This window comes from Serinus canaria, chromosome 8 (assembly GCF_022539315.1).
Source record: "Serinus canaria isolate serCan28SL12 chromosome 8, serCan2020, whole genome shotgun sequence".
Lineage (NCBI taxonomy): Eukaryota > Metazoa > Chordata > Aves > Passeriformes > Fringillidae > Serinus > Serinus canaria.
Genome location: NC_066322.1, coordinates 27,084,378 through 27,109,627, shown reverse-complemented (window position 1 = coordinate 27,109,627; position 25,250 = coordinate 27,084,378). Strand labels below are relative to the sequence as shown.

At 43.2% G+C, this 25,250-nt stretch overlaps 2 protein-coding genes across 2 annotated transcripts in view; one reads left to right on the top strand and one right to left on the bottom strand.

Moving 5' to 3' along the window:
* The window catches only part of SOAT1 (sterol O-acyltransferase 1), a 68,413-nt gene that overhangs the window by 33,504 nt on the left and 9,659 nt on the right, over window positions 1–25,250 (bottom strand). The gene's annotated exons all lie outside the window — the stretch shown is intronic.
* The window catches only part of ABL2 (ABL proto-oncogene 2, non-receptor tyrosine kinase), a 45,702-nt gene continuing 29,980 nt past the window's right edge, over window positions 9,529–25,250 (top strand). The window contains exon 1 of the mRNA XM_050977238.1: window positions 9,529–9,712. Coding sequence (XP_050833195.1) covers window positions 9,529–9,712 — 184 coding nt within the window. The remainder of the gene's footprint in view (window positions 9,713–25,250) is intronic.

Below are 25,250 nucleotides of genomic sequence, written 5' to 3'. Positions count from 1 at the left end.
ATTGACAGAGCAACCAGAGAACAAGGTAAACCTTGAGTGAATTCACTTAGTCCTTTACCACTGCTGTTTCTCTACAGTAGACTAAGGACCCCCATCAAAACATCCAGCAGTGCTCACTCCCTACAGTTTTTCCACTTGTGCTTTCCTTAGGGGCTGCTGACTCTGCTTTCTATTTGTGAGCTTATTCCCCCAGGTGCAAAAGGCTTCCAGTGTCCCCAGTACGAGTCACCCATCTTCAGCACAGAAATCTTGGGTTTATTATTCTGCAACTGTGTCTAGCAAGACCTTGGTTTCCTGTTGCCTGCTGATCAGACACCAAGTTATGGAAGAATCTCTGGCATGATGCTACTGTAGTCTATGATTTTCAGAGCAAGGATCCAGGCTGAAAGCTTATTGGTGACATTCCAAGTAAGCTGTCATGAGAAGAGAATCCAACACCCAAGACCTCAGTGCTTAGGGAAAATCAGAGGGTTTCATCTACTCTGAAGAAAAGATTAGAACTATAAATGCTAACTCAGTAACTCCCCAGGAATGAGCATGTGCCATGCTGAGACTGAATGCATCATTAGCAATTCCCTGGGGCTGGATGCCTATTTCAGACTGCACAGTATAACAGCTCCAGGGAACACACAACCAGAGGATGCTGATAATTTCACAGTTTCTGCTTCCCTCTGAGGCAGAAAATAGAAGTGCTCTGAAGCTCTTTCCCAGGAACACAGAAGTAACGTTTTCCAAAGCCATCAAAAGCAGAGGAAGATAGGTGTGTTCTGTGCAATCTGGGAGAAAGGGAAACAGAATATTCTGCTGCTCTGGCTGCTAAAGGAGGCTCTTGCCTGATCAGCAAGCTGTGTAGACTGAAGCTATGGAATATGTAGAAAAGATTTCAGAAAAGATTTTGGGGAGGCGTGTAATGTTGGCTCAGGTAGATGGCTATCTCAGAAGCACATAGGGTCTGCAGTGGATTCACACCACACCAGTGCCTCCCCTCACAGCACAGATTTAAATGCTTCTAGTACATTCATTTCAGGGTGTCAGTGGAGGCACAGACAGCACCAAAGAAGACTTCAAGCATCTGCAGCTCTTTATTGTTCTACAGTACAACTTTTTATAGCCCTCATGTTCATGCATTACACCTGTGTGCCCTCTGTACCCTTTGGTGATTGGTCAGTACACTTGGCACTCCATGTCTCATTACCTTTAATGCTGGTCACCTGTCTGGCACAGCTGTAGCCTATTAGGGATGAGGCTCAGCCACAGCCCTGCTCCCAGTTACCACAAACTGTACCTACAACACATTCACACTTGATCACAAGCAACCCATGGGAAAAACTTCCAGGACAGATGACTCAAGGTAATTTGGTAGCGTGACTGCATCCTCAGAAAGAGCAGACAAAAAGGGAAAGGCAGACAGCCAGGCGGTCTCTAGCACACTGAGGTCAAATTCCCCTTTCTGTTACTCTCGGCCATGGGAAAGCTGAGGACAACTGAGAGGTACCAGACACACTCCGGTGTCTGCTGGCAGAGATGGGTGAGGCCCCAGGCAGACTGAAACACACGCCCCTCCTGTGAGCACAACCATGCAATCTCTGCCATCAGAAAGATGATGCCCGGGTTTTAGGAATGCTCCTGAATGTCTCAACTTCTCTGCATAGTTTGGATTGCACAGTAAATGCCTTGGCTGCATGAGATGTGCTGTTGGCTCTGGGGAGGCATTATTTCAGGTTGGCTGCAGCTGGGAGTATGTAGCATGGCTTCAGGCCTCATTAGATGCACACTTGACAAGTTTTCTGCTCTAACATAAAGGGAAGAAAGGTTTCCTTAACAAAACAAAGCTTGTACAGTTGTCCTATGTGTATGAGGAAGGGTGTGTCTGTCTCTCTGCCCCAGCTGTCTTTTTTCTCCCAGTAACTTTTGAACTTCTTGGCCAGTTTTATGCAAATTGCATGAAGAGTTGAAGGTTCAAGAAATATTCGGTTCCAATGGCTTTTGCAAAAAATTCAGCCTAGTTAGAGGACAGAGTCTTAATTAATGCCTCAAATGGGGGAAATTTTTTTGGAATAAGAATTTTAGTTGGCAGCAATTGCTAGTCCAGTCTCCTGCTGAAAGCACAGCCAGCTTCGAAGTCCGATGAGGCTGCTCAGGACCTCATTTTGAAAACCTCTGCGGTGTCAGGAATCTACTCTGGACCTCAGCTTCACAAAACAAATATACTGAGAGCAACACCTTTGGCTCTGCCAATCAGAGAATTAGTTTCCCCCTCTTTTAAAGGAGGTATAGAAGGGGCAGCCCATGGTAAAGCCTCTGACAATCCGCACACCAGGCAGTCCATAAGGCTCTGCTTATGTTAAATATATTTAAGCAGCAGCTACTTACTTTATTTTGGCATTCTCTGGTAGTTAATGATTCCAAATACAAAGGTCAGACTCAGAGACACAATGCTTTGTGTATCCCATTGTTTGATTTACCAGAAGCTACAAGGGAAGGAGTGCTGCTCTGTATGAGTGGTAACTACAAGCTACACATCCAGCCTGACAAGCTAATGAGAACAAGTCATTCATTAACAGGAGACTTGCTGCTAGGCAAACACACACAGCTGGTATGGGAGAAGAATTTGGATGTGAAATGAGACAGTGTAGTTGGTTTTTTTATAAGACATTTCCTATTTCAGCAAGTTTACAGTCTAAATAAAGACCACACAGAACACATTAAGAGCCTGATCAGAGGAAAATTTGGGCTTATGTCTTTTCTGAAAGGTTTGGTAATGAGCAGAGAGGCAGAATTTGCAAGGAAAATGGAAATATTTGCATGTTTAACAGAAGGAACAAGTTTTAGATTTAAGTGAGATTTGATTATAAACGTAAATTCTGCTCTCTTGAGTACCAGTCTATTCTGTACACACACATACACACACACACACAAATGCATTCACAGAAACATCTCACAAAACTCTAGTGCCTTCTCCTGCTTCAGTGCCTGCTATTATTTTTTTTTTTAGAATTTCACACTAGTAAGCATTTTTTACAGGATGAACATTAAAGTTGGAAGCTGCAAAGCATGGCTATGTAATAACTGTTTGAGGAAGGAACACAGTGTCATTTGAAAGATAAAGTAAGCATTTACAATTCTTACATAATCAAATGAAAAATCCTGTCAAGGAAGAATCTCTCCAGACTTTGTGGAATGAAACAATAGCAACATTTCAGAACAAACTCTGACTTTCAAAGTGATTTAACTGTTTAGGAACATTACATAGAGCATGGCACCATCCATGGCCAGGGCACAAGTGGTCCAGAGCAAGGCTGGATCCCTACCATCCTAAATGTGTAACACAGAACAGCAATCCTGCAAGAAGCTGTAGCCTCAGGCTTCCTTATGAGATCAAAGGTTATATTCAGGAGTGTCTACAACTGAAAACAATACTAGGAGTGCAGTCAGTATGGGATTCCTTACTGTAACAAAGGCATCTTCTGAAGATGTGGTTTTCAGCACAACTTAGAAAAGGGAAGTGAAGGTGCTGGGGAAGATGGAGGGGAAGGAGATATTAGGGGAGAAAAAAGAAGCAAAGAACAAGGCGAGGAAGCACTGCTGATTCCAGAGTCTAATGATCTCTTCCTGCCTAAATGCCTCTATGATTCTAATTCCATCTTATTTTAGCTTCACATCTTGTTTTTAATGTATCTTTATTTTGTTTTGGACTGCCACAGAGGTTATGCTAATACAAACCCAGCACAGCAGTCATCAGAGGAATCTGTGCTGGGACGAGGCTGCTCTCTGAGGCACTGGTGGAGGAACTGCAGTACAGCACTGTGCTCTGAAGCATTTGCTATCACTTAACTAAATGTCAGCTCTCTGGATACAAACCTCTCAATGAGAGGAAACAGAAAGCACATGAAGAAAAGCTTCCATCTGCAAATCAAGAAAACCCCCTCACTGTCCAATGAACTAAGATTTTAAATTAGGAATCATAAAAAAATCGGCTTCTAAACATAAATTAAGTCAGTGCTAGAACTCTGGTGGCAAAACATTCCTATTGACCCACCTGCAGCTGAATGCCTAAAAGCCTGAATCATCATCAGCACAGTCGAGGGACCTCACATTACCTCAGCAAATGTACTTTATCAGTGATCATTGTGCAAGCTTAGTACTAATTTGCAATTCCCAGCAGATGCATAGACTTGTCATCATTTTTGTTTGGTAGAGGCAACATGTTCCACAGAAAAAGGCAAACAAACAACATTCTTAATGTTCTTATTAGCATAGTCTTCCACAGCCTTTGGTGCCTGGAACAGATGCTTGGGAAGGGTGGTGCAGCTGTAGTACTTAGAAAAATATATTGGACAGGAAAGAAATTCCTGAAGAAGTCCTATAATCTCCTTAATTCCATCTCTCCCCACCTCTGGCTCCACTCTGCTGGAGGCTGTGTGAGGTTTTGTGTTATACCCTGATGGGTACAGCTCCTGCAAAACCTCAGCAGGGGTAATGTGCTGCTGTTGACAGCTGACAGATACATGCACAAGCTACACGGTTCTGATCCGTGAGGGTGCTTAGTTACCCAGCATACCTAACTCCAAAACACAGGGCCAAATAAAAGAAGAATGGGGATGCCTGAGATGCTGTGGTGAGCTGGCTGTCTCTACACACTCATCTTTTCCACTACAACACCATGTGCCCAGTTCCTTTCCCTCCTGTGCATAGAGCCCTTCCTTTCCTGGCTCTCCTGGCTGGCATCAATGTTTAGACTTGTGGCAGTGTCAGAAGAATGGTTTAAATGAAGACAATGCTGAAGCAGCAGAAAAGACAGAGCAAAAGTCTGCTTCCACAGAGGAGGAGGATGATTTGGGTGGTGGGATACACAATTGTGGGAGTGTGTATGCGTAGGGCTTTTTATCTAGGGTGGAAGAGAGTTATTGAAGAGGAAATTTCATCTGCCAAGGGCTGCATGTGAACCCTTCTGTACTGTTGGGCAAAAATTGTTACTTCCCCAGAAAGCTTTTATCTTCACAGACTCTCACTGAACAGGCATGAGAGTACCCCAAGCTATCCTGCATGCACCGTACACAAATGCTAATTATTTTATTTATCACATAGTAGTGATTCAAAATAACTTTTAAGACCACATTGAAGCACTACCTATTGTGCCAGGACAGATCTGTGCAGACATTTTAAGAGCTGTCAGTCAGAGATGAAAGGGTGAGCGTTTGAACAGGTTACACCAAGAAACAATATCCTCCTTTGATACAGCTCAGCACTTACAAGCTTTCAACATTTACTGCAGAGTAACTAACCTTGTGTCACAGTGCCTTTATCAGATTCTTAAATCTTTCTTTTTTTATTTTAAAGCCTTTCCCCAGAACCCTATGGTGACTGAACCCCAGGAACCAGGTGGCTGCCTGGTATCAGGCGGGTGCAGCCCAGGGTGGTAGAGGGACACAGAGCAGCTCTGCCCTGGGCCATGTGGTGGGCAGTACCCATTCCTTGCAGACACCCCAGAGGAGCTGCAGCTGTCCTGAGCTCCACAACTTGTTCTGGCACTGAATAAAGGCACAAAAATCTCTACATGCTGTACACAGGTATCCCTCAATCAGGCTTCTGCTCTTCTACTCACTTAGCAAATACCTTAACTAATTCATCTGTGTCCTAAATACCAGTCAAATATTTCACACACATCTGTTTCTCTGTACAGCTTTAGTATACAGAAGGTATATGATCTGGAAGAAGAGCAAACATTACTGCTAGAATTAATTTTTAAGCTATCACCAGTATCCTTCTAGCTAATTTTTCCTAAGTTACAAATAGAAACTGCCCAGTTAACTCAACACTCAGGCTCTGGAGTCTCCAACTTGTCCACAGGCTCCTTCTGGCACAGAACCCACACTTCAGGCAGATGACAGTTAGACTGTCATGCACAGTATGATGTAAGACTGCTCAGCCAGCAATTTTTTTGAGTGTGTGATTTTTGGAGCATGCTGTGGATGAGGAGCAAATGCATTGTCAGTGCTTATAAGAAGCTTCAAGAAATGGAGATACCATTAATATTTAAAGTCAGTTCAAAAGTGTTTCTAGAAATACCACATTTCTTGTCAAGCACATGACTGTAACCACAGTGCTGCCTTGGTCCTTTTTACCCCTTACTTGCACAGCTCATGAATGGCAGATTGACTGGAAACCCAAAATCACCAGGACAGTAACTGTTACTGATGCCTCATTAACACATAGTGCCAGACCTCTTCACAAGAAATTACCCTTGAGAAACAACCTGTTCCTGGTGCTTCATGAGGCTGATAACATCACAGCTGATAAAAATAGATAGCATTGGTGCAGGTTTTACCTCTTGGCTTTGCATGGTTAATAACCATGACACTCTGTGACATAAATACTTATTTTAGCCTCCGTTTTAACAATGAGCAACATTGTCATCAGTAACTCAGCAGCACAGACTTCTTTTCAGTTTGGGGAGTTCCTTGTTTATATCCCTGTTGTTCTTCTAGCAGGGACTAGAAGAGCTGTCACCAACCAGGGCATTCCCTGTTTATATGACACTATAAAAACAAAGTTGATGAGGGGACAAGTGCACCAAGGGGACCACGTGGGGCACAGTCTGAGGGTCTGGCTTTTTTGGCACACATCAAGAAATGGCTGGAGCTCTGGGTTTGCTCTTTTTACAGGGTAGAGCATGATCTTTAAAAACTATTATACAACAGCAAAAACCCCATGCTGCTGCCCTCTTCTCCTTGCAACAGGCCTTCTTAAAAAGGCCTTGCCTGACCCCATCCCCAGAAAAGATGGTTTTGTGTGTCAGACTAGTTTCCTGCAGTTGGACATCAATGTAGCCCACAGCAAGCTGTTCTATGTGCAGAAGGTGCTGGGAGAGAAAATGAGGGATTTTATGAGATCTGAGGAATAAGAACACTGCTTAAATCCAATTCTCCTTGGTGCACTTGCATGTAATAGTCTCTTGACACTTGTATCTTCTTTTAAAACACTAATAGCCTTTCTCTGGATAGTTCTTCATGATCAGCAAGTAAAAGCATTAGGAAAAAAACCCACCGTTTCTGTTGATTTTTAAAGAGTGGCTCTATGCTACGTGGCAACTGCAAATGGCATGAGGGAGTTCTGTGTTTGTTGTCTCTACAGTCTCCAGAGAACATATATTTTGTTTACAAGGCAAACCATTTATAAATGCCAAATCCTGCAAATTCTAGCTGGAATGAGACCAGGAAATAGCTCCACTGCAGAGTTTACCATGGGCTGGTTCTGCCCGAGACTGCCCATTCTGTAGAACACCCTCTGCTCATTTCCACATAACGATGTCCATACAAGGTCCTGGACTTGGCACCATGTACCCCATGCTGCACCCTGGATGTTCCCAGCACTATTTTAAGAACTGTTTTGTTGTGTGTTATTAGCAGGTCTGTTTGGAAGTCCTGATCTCCCAAATGTTCTAAGTCCATTAATTTAGCGAGTTAAGGCATTTCTGGCTCTTCGTGCTCCTCATTCCCATTTACTCCATCCAGCCTGTCAGAGTACACATCAGTCCAGTGGGATGAGCCGCCCCTATTTTAGGTAGAATTATTATTGCAGCAGGGCTTGGTTTGGGTTCATGCACCACTGTGAACTCCCTGGAAGGCAGAACATGAGCTTAGATTCCTGTCACTGAAAGCTGGTTTTCACAAAGCTCTGAGAGAAATGTCTCCTTACCTTCCCACCATAGGACAGTGACAGAGGTTGGAAGCTGGTTGGCTCTGAGTGTTACCAAGCCAATTTGTCACTGTCACATCAGTTCTCAGTGGTAAAGGCATCTGAGGGGAGCAGCACTGCAGCTCATCCAGGATGAAGCAACATTACCAAGACATTGCTGGAATAGTTGCTAGCGTGGAGAGAGAAATACTCCCAACAGCCCAGCTCCTATAAACTGTGATGAGCACCATTATCTTTCAGGACAAAACTTCCTGCCTTCTGCTTTGATTGGAGTGCCTTATGCTAATATTACAGAAGGTGAAAGAAGTTGGTTTACTAATTAGTTACAGAATTGAGTGTATGTTTCAACCACCCAACAACAAGATGCTGCTGCCAACCACTCCTGGTGTTATTCACACAGCAGTGCTTTCCTCCTCCTCCATGCCCTTGGCCAGGACAACAAGTCTTGGAGGGAGCCCAAGGAATCAACCTGGAGCTTGGTAACCCATGGAGATCACAGAATCAATTAAGTGGGAAAAGACCCCTGAGCTCATCGAGTTCAACCTGTGACCTGACACCACCATGTCAACCAGTGAGCGGTGAGTGCCACATCCAGTCTTTCCATAAACACCTCCTGACAGTGACTCCACAATCTCCCTGGGCAGTCCATTCCAATGTCTAATCATCCTTTCTGTGAAGAAACTTGTCCTAATGTCCAACCTGACCTTCTCCTGGCACAGCTTCAAGGCTGTGTCTTGTTGTCTTGTCCTTGGTTGCAGGGGAGAAGAGGTTGACCCTCACCTGGCTACAACAACCTCCTTGTGCACAGCTTAGGACAAGCCCACTGCTGCTCTGTTCCACAGCTGGGCACACAGCCCTGGCTTTACCCTCATGCCTGCTCAGGTTTGTAGGCAAACCAGCCCAGCTGTAGCCTAAAGGGACAGTGTTGCTCGGGCTGGGGCAGCCTTGAGGCCACGGCCATTGCTTGACAAAGTTCAAGAAGTATTTTGGATGACAGTCTCAGGTTTGGTTCTTGGGGCTGTGCTGTGCAGGACCGAGAGATGGATTTGAGAGGTCCCTTCCATCTCAGGAGATTCTGTGATTCTCCTGGGCTGCTGCTCACGGCCCAGATGGGAGGCCTCTCCTGGTGTGTGATCTGGCGAGTCACCCGGGTGGCTCTTGCCCCTCAGCCCATGCCCATGTGCATTCCCTCGTGTGTCGGTCGCCTCTAATGTTCCAGCCTATGACCGTGCCAAGGGGATGGTGCCAGACTCTTCAGTGGCGCCCAGAGACAGAAGAAGGAGCAATGGCCATAAACTAAAGCACAAGAAATTCCTCCTCAGCATGAGTAAGAATTCTTTACGTTGAAGGTGGCAGAGCACTGGAACAGGCTACCCAGGGAGGGCGGGGAGTCTCCCTCTCTGGAGAAATTCAAAACGCGCCTGAACGATCGCGTTCCTGTCACCTGCTCCAGGTGACCCTGCCTTGGGCCTGGGTGATCCACAGAGGTCCCTTCCAACCCAAACAATCCTGGGATTCTGCGTGCCGCAGGAGAGCTGTTTGGGCTGGGGGAGCAGCCGCCCTCCCTCTATCCCAGCTTCCCTTCCTCCCTCCTTCCTTTCCTCCCTCGCTCCCTCCCCTCCCTGGGCGGACCGGAGGCGGCTGCGGGAGCCGCTCCGTCCCCGCTCCGCCGGCGCTCTGTGGTTAAGATGGCGGCGGGGGCTGCGGGGGCGAGCCCGTGAGCCCCAGCCCGGAGCTCCGCGGGAGCCGCCGGGACCGGCCGCGGGAGGACTGGGACGCGCCTGCCGGGCCGGGAGCGGCGGGAGCGGCGGGATGTGAGCGCGGCCCGCCATGGGGCAGCAGGTGGGCCGCGTCGGGGAGCCGGGCGCGGGGCTCCAGCACCAGCCGCCGCCGCCGCAGCAGCAGCAGCAGCCGCGGGGTCTGCGGGGGAGCAGCGCGGCCAGGCCGGCGGGCCGCCGGCGGGAGGCGGCCGGGCGCTCCGCAGAGGGAGGATTCAATGTCTTCACCCAGCACGGTGAGCGGCCGGGGCGAGGGGGAAGGGGCGCGATCGGCCTTCCTCCCCTCCCTCTTTTGTTGTGGTGGGTTTACTGGGGGAGGGGAGAGGCAGGCGGGGGGAGCGGGGCAGCCACGTCCCGGGGGATGCTCGCCCCGGTCGCCACGTCCTGGGGGATGCTCGCCTTCGGAGGAGCTTCCCCCCGCCCACCCGCTGGAGTTGGGGATCGGGACTGCCCGCCAGCCCCAGCGGGAGCGAGGTGGCACCGCCAGGGATCGGGACCTGCGGGGTTCGGTCGCTGTCACCGCGCGATTCCGAGCTCTGGTTTTGTTTACAAAGGTAAAGGTAACATGTGCCTTGTCCAACTGTTTGCCGAGGCGTTTGTGACTTGCCGTTGTAGATCTGTGAGACTGTCCCGGTCCTGACAGAGAGAACAATTTCGTTTTGACCTGGGGCGTTATAGCTGCCATCTGATTCTAGGTTGAAGTTTTTGTCTGTCCACTTCTATTCTTACTGCTATAAGCCGGACCGGAAATGTTTCATGCACATGTCTCTGTAACCTTTCTTAGAAGGACCCACACACCTTTAAATCTCCTTTGTAACCATGTTTCTTTATATATATATATATATACATACACACACACACACTTATTTGTGCATTATGTTAAGATGTTGCCAAGTTTTGGAATGTAAGATCAACTGAAACCTGTCGGCCTTGACAAGCTTGTTGAGAGTAGATGTGCGGATGCATCTCAAATCTTAAAGACCTGAATCAGCTCTGGAGAGCTTGGCTGGCTTGCCTTTAAGTGGAGAGAGAGTTGACAGTGTTTATAAAGCAAAGCTGCTTCTGACAATACACATTTTCTTTTGCTCAATAGAATGAGCTCAGGCAAAAAGATTAAGGAACGTGCAACCAGCAGTCTAAAAGTAAATATCATCTTCTGTGACTGCTGACATGTCAGTATCTATCAAAACAAGAGCACTGCACTAAATCTGGTTCTTAAAAATCTCCGTGTTATTACAGCTTTTGAGTTCAGGGAGCAGTATCAGCAGTATCATAACAGAACATGCTTGCTGAGTGCCTGGCCCACAGTTAAACTAAGAGTTGTTATTTTATCATAACTTCACGTTTTACTCTTTGTATTTTTGTACATTAAAAGGCACTTTGGCTAAACCATTGCTATCACAGACTGCAGCTCACAGTGTTAGGGACATCTCAGAAGTTATGCACATACCCCACTTCTTTCTGTGGGGTGTGTCTAAGTCTTTAGTAGCAGAGCAAGAATGCTGGTAGAGACTGCTGGGTACACTCCTGCTAATGTCAAACTGTCCTCTCATGCTTTGGTACCAGGGTGACTCTTTGGTTCCTGCTCTAACAAGGCAAGGACAGAAAGGACGTTTGTGGGAAGTGCATTACGGCATGTGGGGATGTGTAGTGACTTCCCAATAACACATTTGACACTGACTTGAGCACTTCTTTTTGTTATTGCTGCATGTTTTGGTAGTAATTTAGTTCAGCATCCTGACAATTCCTTCTAACTCCTCCCCACACCCTACTAAATTTCAAAGGTAGACAGCAGGGAGAATTGTTTACATGTAGTAGCAGGGAAATGGAGAGGAAAAGCTTTCTGCATGCACACCAAGAAGACAAATTATGTGCCCTGCCAGCCATTCTGCTCTGTCTTCCATAGAATGAGAAACAAGAATGAGCCTGGAAGGCCAACACACTGAATAAAACTGTTCAGTGCCACATAAAAAAAACATTGCTCTGGGATAAGAGCGATGGTATCTTTCAAAATAATTTCTCTGCTATTTATACTGCTTAGGTTATCTGCTTCAGTGGTAAGGTAATGGATGTAGCTTGACTTAGGGTCCTTACTTAGGATTGTTTTTGTTATTTTCCTTGTAGACTATAAAGGAAGGTGTGTCTTAAAAACAAGAAACAGCTTTTTATTCTGTTAGATTATGTAGAAGGGGTGGGACTTTTTGGCAGCCCAGGTTTTGAGAGTTTCAAAGCAGGTTTCAAACTTCTCTTCCATCTTGGTGAATGCCTCAGATATGTTAAATTGTTCCCTTATTCCATTCACATTTTACTAGGAATGAGTTAACAAGTCAACATCAATAATCTGTAGCAAATGCATGTAGTGTTCCTAAATCTGGAGTTCACTTCCTTTGTCAGAGAAACTGTTTCCTGTGATCCTGACTCTCCTTGTCCAAGGGAATTTTTTATCATCACCATGTATTCTTATTTTTCATTTAATGACAATGCTCTCCTGTTTTACTTGGCCAGCAGCAGGCCAGGTTTTCTTTAAGTGAGTCATATGCTTCTGCTGCTGAGATGCTCTGGTTGCTGGTGGTACTACTTGATCCAGATGCCTCTTTTCTAGTCATTTCTTTCTGAACTCCACCTTCCATCCTTTTTCTGGGACATGTATTCACAGTTTATGAAAAGCAATGGCAAAAGCACAGGATTGTGGGTTAGCACCCTTGGACCAGTGGCTAAACCAACCAGTCACAGGATGGGGCTGGATTATCTCCCTTCCTTGGCTTTCCTTGATGCAGTTATGGATGTGAAGAAGACAATCTGTTTATTAATCCCTACCTTGTGTTGGCAACTTTGCTACCACGTCGTGCCAGCAGCAAACCTTGCTGAGTACTCCTGCCAAGGTTCATTTTGAGGGGTTGCTTCTTCTGGATTGTTTATGAAAAGGGTGGAAATAAACAATGTTTTCAGCCTCAGACCTGGTTTGCTACAGGATTTTGAAGAGCAGTTTGAGTCAAATAGATGAAGTGTAAAACCCTTTTTGCTACTGGAAATCTGAGACAAACATTTAAACCCAGCTGACTTGAACCATAGATGTCCTTGAAAATCAAGAGATTGAGTATAGCCAGTTTGTCCCGTGATTATTTGCTGGGTTATAGTTTGTGTGGCAGAAGCTCTACAGGAGAGGCACTACCTACTTCAGGATGTACTTTTGGGACAAAGGATTTGAAGATATTTTATGGAAAGAGCAAAGGATCTGCATTGTGGCACCCCACTATTCCATCATGAGAACAGACACCTGGACTGCTGGGGCTTTCAGCTCTCTGTGGTGTTGAGTTCTGTGTGTGACATTGAGCAGAAAAGTCCTAAGCAAGCTGATACACTTGTGTGATTTCATTAGTTATGGAGCAGAGTTCTCCAGGATGCAAGAAGATAATAATGGAATTTGCAGCCTTCTGCAATTAGCCCTTCAAAACACCTCTTTGTGAGCATTCCTGGCATGTTGTCAGTGACTTATAAAAGCAGGCTGTGGATTGTAAGCATGCTGGCTGCTGTTGGTGTAGCAGAAAGGATGAGTGTGAACACGAGGATTGTTCAAACACTGGTGTTCCCATGTGCACTCCACTGCAATTCATGAGTACCACAACTCGAGAGGGAAGAGCTGCAGTGAGCAGTAGGTACAACCAAATTCTTACAGATGAGTGCAACCAGCAAAGACAAGAAGTGCTTGCATTACAGGATGAGCTTTCCCTTCCAGAGAAGGAACAGGAGAGTGAAGAGGGAAGTCAGTTATCTCCTTATCCTTTCAGAAATTTGTTTGAGGAAAGGGGAACAAGCAACAACAACCAACAACTTCCAAGCTGCACGGACTCTACTGAGCTGGTTTGACCTTTGAACAGTGACACTTGTAATTTTCTTTCAGAAGAGCACTGATAACAGCCTACTGTACCAAGATACTCTTTGGAATGGTGTTAGCATGCTTTTCATCTCCAGAAAGACTTGCTGAGTGTTGTAGAGCACATACTGCAGGAAAATCAGATTATTTAAATCCTGGCTGGGAAGCCTTTGCAATACCTGTTTGCAATACTGCTACAGTTGCCTTGGTGATATATTTTGGGGTAGTGGAAGGCTCTGCCACACTTGAGCTTTTGATCCAGCAGGCACAGGACATTTGTTCCCTGTTTTGTTTTCTAGAGGAGGAGTTTAGCAACCTTTTATTATGTGCATCAAGGTCAGGCTAGATAAGCCTATACTTTTAAAAATAAAATTATCATTAAAGCTCCCCTAAGGCAGTCAGAGTGCTATGACACATGATAAAAACATTCTAAAATAGGAAGAAGCATAAATAACACTGTCCCTTTGAAATTCTGAAACTGAAAAGCTGGATGCAGGAAAATGGAAAGAAGGAGAGAAAATAGGGTCAGTTTAACAACTGCACTTTGTGGGCTGCCTAAAATGTTCTTTATTCTTCATCCCAGTGAAATGCAGCAAGCTCAGGCCAGAGCTGCTTGCCCACAGACTTTCCTGTCAGTAAATGCCCCGTGCAGATGGAATATAATCACTGTATTCAGTGCCTGGCTTTTTGTACTGTGCATCAGAAATCTTGTGGGACCAAAATATATAAATAACTCTTAACTAATTATTTGGGGAATAAAGGACAGTTCAGCTGAGTGTCTAGGGGAACATCCCTTGGAGAACATGAATTTGTAGGCGTGTTCTCTGTTACATCCTTCTCCATGATATCTAAATTATTCCTGCAGATCCATTGCATTAAAAATTGATTTTTATACCTTGTGTTAAGCTGGGATTTTTGCATCATGAATTTTGCAAAAGAGAAGAGGCTACCAACTCTATTTAAGGGACAGTACTGACTACTGATCTAATTCTTTTCACATAAACAGGGAGCACAGTCTGAAGAAGGTAAGACTGAAATGAAGTTACCTCAAAAGGTTTTTACTCAGAACCAACTTAAAAATCAAATTTCAAAGCCCAGACATATCTCTAACTTCTCAGTTCTCCCCATGCAGCAGATGGTGTGGTACAAGTTGTTCTAGCAATATTTCACAAACTTGCTATTGCTTGCAAGTGCAGTGTTTTGCAAAAAAAAAAAATTTGTGGGATTTTTTTTGGAATTAAGGACATGGCCAAGTGAACAAATTGGTGGGAAATGAACAGGGACACACAAGCAAGTTGTTACAAGTGTCTTAAACTATCCTTTTTTAATCTAGTGGGATCACCAGCTCACCTAATTAGAGTGGGGAGAGTTGGACTGTCTCCTGGAGAAGCTCTAGCAGACTTGGCTTCAGGAATATTTTATGGCTGGTGCTTATTACAGATTCTGGGACAGTAAGCCTGAAACCATGTTTTCTCTGGTGTTCAGGAGGAGTGACCTGCTCTGTGACCCACTTCAGCATATATCATGTTTGTTTGTTCCTAAAGCAGGCCAGTCCTTGCCCAAGTCAAACTGTACTTTGTAGATCTTTGTTTTATGGCTAAAGCCAGACGATCCTTCCCATGATTTATTCTAGCTCATTTCTCTTAGTTGTCACAACTTAGTGTTTCCAGGATACTTACTATCCATAAACTGCCTTCTAAGTAGTGCTGACAGCTGGCTAATTTACAGTCATAAGAAACGATCAGAATCCAGCTAATACAAACCAAGAACCAGCACTTTGTACTCACTCCAGTAGGGATACATGGGGAAGTTGTTAAAAGTAATACAGCTAGGTTTTGTGTGGTGGCTTGCAGAGCTCTTTTTCAGCTGGTTGTGTTTCAGAAAGCCTGGGATGGATGGATGGATGGATGGATGGATGGATGGATGGATGGATGGATGGATGGATGGATGGATGGATGGATGGATGGATGGATGGATGGATGGATGGATGGATGGATGGATGGATGGATGGATGGATGGATGGATGGATGGATGGATGGATGGATGACCGCAGACCAAAGCCTCAGGTACATCCTGTTTCCAACCTGATCTCCCAAATCCCCAGTCCGTTAGCAGTGCTTCCAGCAGCCTGTCATTAGGGGTGACACAAGGCTTGCAGTGCAAATGGCCCCAGGACCGGCTTTGCAGGTCAATCTGCAATGTAGGCATAGAGTTTCTTCCTTAACAGCCTTCAGCACAGTATTGTCTGGTAAAGAAATACTTCTCTGAGTTGTTTGGGTCCCTGGCAGCTTCTTTCCCTTCCCACAGCAGGAAAGAAAACTTGTACTGAGGTGCAGCAGCATTGACTTGCTGGGTCTGAGGTCACAGTTTTCTCACCTTACTGCATCATCCTTCACATTTCTCTGGCTTTGTGGTTATGAAATCCTTTATTTTAAAGTATTTCTTGGTATTACCCATAGAGATTGTTCTCTCTGGAATAAGTGACACTTACAAAACCATTGAGGCTTCCTGTTGGTAACGCTGCAAACCACAACAGCAAAGCTTACTTCTATTACCCATATCTGCTTAGGAAGTTGCCTGTGCTTTGTGGGCTCTCTATAGAGACATGAGCATCTCTCACTATGAGTACTTGTCTGCAGCTGGATGTAAATTAACTTTTTAATAGGTGGCTTTCAGTAGCAGCTAATTCAGCAGAACAATTAAAAAAACAGCCCTGAAATCACTTTGCCTATTTTGAAGGGGAGACAAAGATGTACAGAAGTACTTCACTAAAAATTAAATTAGTTTTATTTCAATCTTCTGGTGCTCTTTAGAGGTCTGTTAAACATACTTCTTTAATTCTTTTTCAAGAATTTCCCCTCCTCTCCTTCTATAACCAAACATTAACCTTAGAATCTTAATCTTACTAAGAGACTTCAATTAAAAATAACTACATGTAATAATGAACTTGGAGCTTCACTTACAATAATTTGAAAGTTTTCTGTGACAGTAGTGATGCAAGACTTGACTACAGTTATGTAAGGCAAGTAGCTCTTAAATGAAGGAACACTCATTTTTCTATAGGACAGCATGCCTCATCCTTTAATTTGTAATCCTGCTTGGTTGGATCTTGGTCTCTTTCCTGCTTTGTTTGGTGTTTTCTTGATTTTATTGTTTACTATTGAGGTGAAATGGAAGTAGCTGCTTCTTGTTATAAGCTCTGTATAGCAAAGGCATAGGAACCATCTCCTACTGCTTTTGGGTCAAGTTAGCAATTGAATTCTAGGATAAGAGGGTGAGAACATTCTGGATTTGTGACCCTGTGCACCTCCATGTCCATTTCTCCTTTGTTTCTCTAGTGATAATTCCAACAACAAAGCATCAAGCAAGTCTTGGCTATTCCTATTTGTTGTCATCTCAGCTGAGATCAGCACTGTGGCTAATTTTGAAACAGGTTTCATTCTTGCCTCTGGTTGAAAGAAATTGTGTGAATATTGGCTAAATTATGTGGATATTATACATTTTGGAGCATGTAGCATAGGTCATGAGGTGTTCTTGTTTTTCAGAATCTGTTTTCAGTTAGGCTCATTTTTTTTCAAAAAGTTAGCTGCAGAGTGGTGCTCCTCAGCAAACACACCAAAACCTACAGGAACTGCAAAGTGAAGAGACATTTCCCCATCACAAATCTGTGTACACTCCAACATGGCCTGGGGTAGGAGCTTGTTTAAACATTATCATATCCCAGTAGATTGGTATTACCTCCTACATTAACCCTAAATATCAGAGATCTAAAAGGTGTTTACAGAGCACAGATCTGTTTTCTAGACAAAACCCCAAAATATTTGTACATTCGAATTCCATAGCCCCTGGATTGTGAAGATAACCCTTCAAACCCAAGCTGGAGTGTAAATTAATATAATGAGGCCTTCCTTAGCCTGCAAGGTCAGCTCAGTTTCTCATGATTTCCAAGCCTTTGCTGCTCAGGGTTGGTTTTGCTAACCAGCAGTGTCACAGAGTTAACAAGACTGTTCAGTTTTACTGCTGCTATTCAAAAACCTGTGGGAGGCTGCACGACTGATGAGAATATCAATTTTGGGTTGCTGCTTAGGAGAGCCAAGAGCAGAAGCAGAGCTAAGGTACAGCTGTAATGGTATTTCTGAAAATTGCTTAATAATAGAAGGAAACTGGAAAGATTATTTAGATTAGCCTTAAAGGGTTTTTAAAAAAAGAAATTTTAAAGTGTTATTTCCCACCCAGCAATCTGTCAAAACTGGCCAATTAATGAAAGTGTACTGCTCTTTAGCAGTAAGAAAGCCTTTTTATGCCAATCTTTTAAAAATTGATATAACTTGGGTTTTCTAGGAAGGAGGAAATGCACTCTAAGAAATCTGAATAACCTTGAAAATGTTTTGAATAGTGACCTAGCTTCCTTCCTCCATTAGGTCACTGGGTTCAGCAGAACTCAAGGTTATACAGGCCTGACTGATTTGCATAAAGATGGACTTAATGCTTGTGTTTAATGCAATTTTTTCTTTAAAGACAAATTTGAATTATAAGGCTTTTTCTATGGTCACCATTCCCTTCAGTACAAGTGAAAAAGAAACAGCATCCATTGTCTGAGAGCTGATTTGTGGTTCATTTTGTCTTGCAAATTTTGTTTTTTCATCTATAAACTGACAAATAAAAAATTTCAGTCTAATAAGTGGCAGCTCTCAGGCTCAGTTCCTGGATAGTAAAGTTAAAATAGGAAGTTTTTACAACTTGAACTGTGAATTGTTGAGTGTCCTTTGTGTGCTCTTTGGAATATTGTTGATTTTAATAAGCAGAGTGTTGGTAAAGTTGCTCTCCCAGTGACAGCTTGATCAAGGCATAAAGTCTGGGGTGGAGGTGGGACCTTGAACAGGTGCTCTGAAAGTGAATTCTTTGATCATTTTGTGATATATCTCTCAATTCTGGTTTGTTTTCAAACCTGCTTTCCACTGACTTGGATGGCATCAAGTAAGCCAGATGAGCTTTATCATTTGTGGCAGTAAAATATAAATTAAAAATAAAATAGTGAGAGCCACCTCTCTCCAGGATTCCTGTGCTCTCCTCTCCTGCCTCAGAAGATGAGTAGGGTTTGGGGAGGTTTTGGCATCTCTTTCTGAGGCAGGGAGATGCTGAGCTTGGGGAGGGATGAACAGAGCTTGTGTGATCAATACCACTGTGAAACCTGTGCTCTGGCCTGATTACTCAATGAAGCACAGCAAAATACTTTTCACTAGTCATCAACTGTATGCTCATTGTTTGGGGTTATGTTTGTTTGGTTTACATAATTTTATGTTGGAATAAATAGGGAAAGCAGAGGTACTTTATGAGATTAAAAAGGCTTTATCTACAGAAGATCCTTAGAATAAATAGGAAAATGGTAGGGTTTTGTAATGATAGTGTTTCAAGTTATATTTACTCTTTTTTTTAAATTCAGGATCTTAACCCTGGGGATATAAGGTTTGCAACATAGATTTGGGGAAGGAGCTGATTTTTTGTATTAGAAGAAATTATAATTTAAATTTTTTTTTTACTAATTAATAAATTTGAGTCCGATACGAACTACAGAGGAACATCAAGCCCATTTTTCATATTTTTTTTTCTTCCAGAGGTGCATTAGATGCCTTGGGATTGATTTGCAAACTCACTAGGTGCCCAAATGCTGATTGGAGTGGCTTGGCCTGCCATAGCTATCCTAGGAGAGAGAAGTCCAGCCAGTTGAAGCCTTGTTACATCCTCTTTGTTAGAAAATGTTTTCACTTTTAGGTCATTATAAATAAATATATTTGACTTCTTTAGAGGTAAAATGTACATAAAGAAGGCACTGTCCTCTAGATCAAATTCATTGTTTATGTTGTAATTCTTGCACTTAGAAATACAGATGTGCTTTAAAAAGTTGAAATAGACCACAGGGCTTATGTCTGTCGAAGATGAGGTTGGCTGTAGTTTTGTGCAGAAATTCAAATTCTTATTTTGAATATGCCTGTATAGCTTCCATCTACTTTGCTGTCAGAGGGTTGAGCTAAATTTGGATGAGACTCTTGGCACGTGTCTTTCTTTCCATCCACACACAAGCACTGTGGCAGCAGAAGCACAGGGACATTTTCTGTGTGCATGGCAGCATTTCTGCTCAATAAAACACCTTGGTTCTCATTCCCTGCTCAGGGGCAAAGCCTGGAACTGCTCCTAGGTGCAGCCTGACTCTGGAATAAAGCTCAGCTGGGCTCCCAGTGCCTGCTCTGTCCCAGGTGGGGACTCAGTGTAAACTTGGAAATTTTCAGCTGGCAAGGTAAAAGGATTGATGGCAGCTGCTCGTGCCGAACGCTGTTTCCAGCCTGCCACGAGAGGGTGCTCCAATGCCTTCATTTATCCCTCGCTAAAAGGTTTTTTCCACTAAGGAAAGTGGGGTGTGTTACTTAACATAGCTGTGTTACAGTGCAGCGCTTGAAGTAAGTGTTGGGTTATGAAAGCAGGCAGGATCCACACAGCAAAAGGCAGACGTGGCTGTATTAAGATGTAACAATACATGTTTGTTTTGATTTTGCCATTAAGAGCTTGGATGTTTCCCTTTTAGTTGTCTTGTTTCTGTTGGGCTTTATCCTAAGTTAACTTCATCTGCCAGCAAGGGAAGTTTCCCAACTTGTTTATGTGCAAGTATGCAGACAGCTTTGGTGCATGGAAGGACATTAAATCTGATACTTTTGCTAGGTAATCTGAGCACTCAAATTAAGAATCACTTCTCATTGCTTCTGTGCACTTCTCATCTGTAAAATTACAATTATGCTTACTTGGTTTATGGAGCTGTTTAGACTTAATTTTGGCACAAACAAACCCAGGAAAGCTGTCTGCAGGCTAAATTAAATGTGCAGTCATACACTCTTGTCTCATCCTGTAGGCTTTGGAGAAATGTGTTTGTTGTGGCTCTAGCCTGTATTTCAAAACATTTGTGGTGTGGTAATAGGTCCAAGGGAAGGGTAATGTTTGTGTTAATTGTTGGGCTTGAAAAGGAATCTCAAAGCACTGTGCTTTGCTCAGTATTATCTCTCAAATATCCATAAAGAGGCTGAAGCTACAGTGAATTTTAAAAGAGAGAGAGAACTGTGGAGTAATGTCTTTGGCTGCCCAGCAGTACAGCAGTGCAAAGGGAATTGCTGTAAGCATTCATGCTCTTGGGCTGGTGGCTGGGAAACAGGATCTCTGCAAGGAGATCCCAAACCTGGTGTTAAGGGCAGGTAATTACCAAAAAATAAAATCAGTGGTGTTAGCCATTGACTGCTCAGTTGTTACACTAAATTGGGATGCATTTGTGTTTTTCTAAAAGTCATGTATTAATACAAGCCAATGAAAGGCCATGCTGAAAGAAGCACCTTAATGAGTCTTTCTAAAGGAGATATGGAAACCTGTTTAAAATGCAACCCAGGCAGACTTCCTGTCTTGCATACTGTCATGCAAAAGCAAAGGCATGACTTCTGGTATGCTGTAGATGCCCTTTTATTCTCCCACAAACTCTCCTAACTTACCACAAAGTTGAGATCTTAGGTGCATTTCAGGCCTTGGCATCTGGTTTATTACATCCTCCCATCTATTCTTCCTCTCACAGAAAAATACTCTTCATCACACAGTTACCCCTTGAGCTGCAGGGAGGTGGGCTTGTAGTTTTTGAAACCTAATAAAAGCTATTAGGCAAATAACACCTCTGTTCACAGTTAGTAGGGAAGTAGGCTTTAGTACATAGAATTTACTGTTGCTCATGTGTTTTTAGAAATTAGATAGTGGCCCTGTGTGGAGAACAGGTGTCATTCCATGGACAATACTGTGTGAAATGAGGGTGTTTGAGGTTTAAGGAGAAACACAATTGAATGTCCAGGAATTGATGCTGGTGTCAAAGTAGGAATAAAAATTTCCTTTCCTCAGAGCATTTAGCATTCTTACTCAGGTGGTGTCTTGTTTGGAGCCATATCCATTCTGAAAATAAGACAAGTGATGCACAATGTCTTTCTCTCTGACTGTGTGCTCCTAGTTTGTTCCCAAATTCTTTACCTTTGCTGACAAAGGATGTCAGCTCTAGAACCAGGAATACAGACCTGCAGGAGCTGCAGAAAATAGTTTCTCCCTGTGAAGGTACCAGCTGTCTCTCTCTCTTTCTCTCTCTCTCTCTCTCTCTCTCCATATATATATATATATATGTATATATATGTATATATATATGAAGATACTGGCATAAGTGAAAATCACTGCAGTTAGGAAAACTATTTTCCACTGTAGTTAGCTATTAAATTTTTTTCTGCACTGGCAGAGTAGTCAGCTTTTAAAAGGAAGACTGTCATGTCACACAGATAAGTGAGGCATGAGCACACAAGATGGTTTATGCAGCACATCTCTAGCAGGACTATGGATGCAACACCCTTTCCACAGGCCCATTTTTTTTTTCCAAGTTTGACTGTAGAGGCTTTCTATTATGCTTTGCCCCATGGCAGGTGGTTTTTTTTTACCTTTTTTGATGCTTGAACTCAAAGCTATTTATTTTAATCCTACTTCATTAGTGTGAGTAAGAGTAGGATTTTTTGTTTAGGCAACATCAGTAGTTGGGACAGTAGCTGTTTTCAGAGTTTTTCATGACTTTGATTGGAAGGGTTATTTATTAATTAGATAGTGTGAAGGTTTTGTAATGAAAGCTCTGAGTGTTGCACTTCAGGAAGGATCACTGGTCAACACCAACTTGAGTCCTGCTCTGCCATAGCTTCAAGATATTTAGGAAATCACTTTTGCTTTGCTTTAGACCTCCTTCATAGCACAAATTTATCCTACTACTCTGTAGGGCTGTCAAAAGAATAAAATACCAAAACTGCAAGACACTCGATATATTGAGTGCTACAAAAATATCCTGTGTAGTATCAAGCCATAATATTAGCATGCCCTGACTGAGAATGTTGTGTAGGCTGTGAATTTAATGTGTCTGAGAATAGGCATTTGCTGCTGGGTAGAGCATGGTTAGCAACAGTGAGAGGAGTCACTCACAAAGCAGGTACAGCCCAGCAGAAGTCTGAGATTTAATACATCCTCTTGCTCTTCCGTCCTTTAATTGCTCATAAAACATTTCAGCAAAAATTGTGGATCTTACTGTTAAGTTACCTGAGCAGGGGAGATGGTTACCTACTAGAGGATTTAGAAATAAATCTTACTAGAATTCATATCCTCAGTGGGAAAACATCATTGCCTCTTGTGACAAATCTAGAAAGCAATGATCCAGATTTAGAAAAACCTCACAGTTTGGCATGAAATACTCATGCTGCTGTTTCCTGACTGCCTGTTGACTAAAAGAAAATCAGTGGGTGGCAGGTGAGCCCTCCCAGCTTTGTAGGGTAGCCCTCATGCAACTTTAAAGCTGAAAAAAATGTGCCTGCACACCTCATTGCGAGGAGGAATGCCTGGTCCTTGCTTCCAGAGACAGCTGCACAGCTAGCACATGTGTCTGCACCATGATCCCCACCCCAAAGCTCCAGACAAAACCAGGAGAGGAATCTCAACAGCTGCAGAAGGTTCATTTTATGAATCTTAATTAGGGTTAGGAGTTGGTGGAGGTGTTTCTTTTCATAACTGTCTAGTGATGGTTGGGAGGGCTCCATATCCCAGTTCAGGTTGTCAGGGTGTAATGCTGTGTCTTCACAGGGAAGGAGTTTCTGGTGATCTGAGCCTGTGAGTGCCACATCCCTCTAAAAATAAAGAATGCTTATATGGACCATAGTGTTTTTCTGTGCCCTACCAGGGTGCTCTTAGTTCTCCTTCCTCTTTTCCCCTGCCCAAGTTACACATGTTTTTGCACAGCCTGATTTTTCCAGTTGTGTTTTTTCTTTGAGAGGAGGGTACCACCCTTGCAGCTCTTATGACATTGGCAAAGCTCCCACAAAAACTGGTTTGAATCCTCCACACCCAGACCTGGTTATTTTTCCTCATCAGTTTAAAGGAAAAACCTGTATTTTATGTATTTGTCTTAGATTACAGCGGCCACCTTCATGCAGTAAAAACAAAGACAAGACTGTCAGTTTCCCTGTTATTCTCTTTTACCTGTGATTATGTAGGATGCCTTACCCTTTCTTTAGAAACAGAATCATTAGACTTCATATATTTTGAGTAACTTAGTTTCAACCCTGCTTCTGCAGGATGTATCTCTTGTATGAAGTTTGTTCTAAATTATCTGCCTGCAGTATTGACAATACATCACAATACATAATTTCTAGGAATTTTCAAAATAAGAGTAGTTTGGTTGGGTTTTTTTATTTTTTTTTTTTTGTGTTTTTTTGTTTTGTTTTGTTTTTCAGTTTTTTGGGGGGTTTTTTAATTTGTTTGTTTTGGGTTTTGGGTTTTTTTTTCCTTTGGCTTTTTTCTTTCCTCTATGATAGGGAGGAGTTATAAGTTGATCTAGGAAGTACCTGATCTCAAACTAAAGTTTTACAGGATACAGCCTACTTGTATCCTGGTCATCTGAATGGCCATGTGATAAGGCTGAATGGATGGAAACTTGTCAAAAGAGACCAATATTTGTGCCCAAAGAGTCTGGTTCTGCCAATGAATCTGTTAGTCTAGTTTTGTAGTAATTAGGAATGAAGTTCTTACCCTGGTAATCTTTGGCTGCATTTTCATTAGACCCAATTCAGATGTGGAAGTTTTACTGAGCAGGCATGTTTGACGTTGCTGGGAAGAGGAGACACCATCCCAGATTAGTCAGTCCTTCTGAGGGCTGATTCCACTTGCTGCATTTGCTCACAACTATTTGATGTTTGCCATTACTCAGTCTCTGGCGTCAGAGCACAAGGTGTGACCCTGGATGTTTAAGTCACTGATCTTTTTAGAGGGGGAAAAAAAATCAAAATATTGCTCTATGCAGGTCCCTGCTGGATGTTCTCCAGGCTCTCATTTTTTGTATATCAGTCATTGATTTGGGTGCTGTTCAGAGGCTTTCCCTTTTTGGGGCACTGTTCATGATGAAAGCATGACCTCAAGGGGTGTTGGTCCCACAGCCTCTGCTGATGCATCGTGTTGGAACTTCAGCATCCTTGCTAGAAGAGCTTAGTGTGCTGGGTGCTTCCGATTTACAGCTCTTGGGTCAGTTTTTCAGAGACTGATCATACAGGCTTTTAAAAAATTTAACATGGTTATGCATGTGTGGTTTATTTTTGATTTGGAGACTTAGCTTCCAAAGCAATAATAAGTCCATATTTCCTTACCTTGCTGTTTTTGACAGTTTTGGCTCTTGCTGAGCTCTATAACCTATCCAGGTTACTTCTAAGCAGCAGCAGCTCTGTTATATTGACTTTTAAGTGCTTAAAGTAGCTTGAAAATAGTGGGAAGACAGTTTCTGGCAGTGATGTAGATGAACAGGAAACATGTCATTAATTCTAAACACCCTTCAAATAACTTTCAAATATTAATTAGCTCCTAGTTCTTCTAAGCTGAAAACCCATTTTAAAGCTGAAGTACAGCAGCTTTCAGTCAGGAGTTAACGGGATCTGCCTCTGGATCCTCCATGGCTTGCCAAGGAGCAGCTCCTGGGCTGAGGCATGTCTTGGAGTTTGCCTCAAGGGTACTTTTTCCAAAGAAATTTGCAAGTTAAGTAACAGTCACAGCAGCTTGGAATTCCAAAAGAGAACTGCCCTGAAAGGCAGGTTTAGTGGCATCTCCAGAAGCTGGCAGTGGCTGACTGGCTTGTAGTAAATAAGGGGTGTCCATAAAGGATGGGGTAGAGAAGCCCTTGGCTGGAAACAGGATCTGCACGGGATGGTAAATGTTCTGCTTTCTAACTACTGTATTGAGGAGAGCTGTGGTCATTTAAATATCTTCAAAATACAGGATTGCCATAGGTAACTGCTATTAATAGTAGAAATGAAACTGAAAGG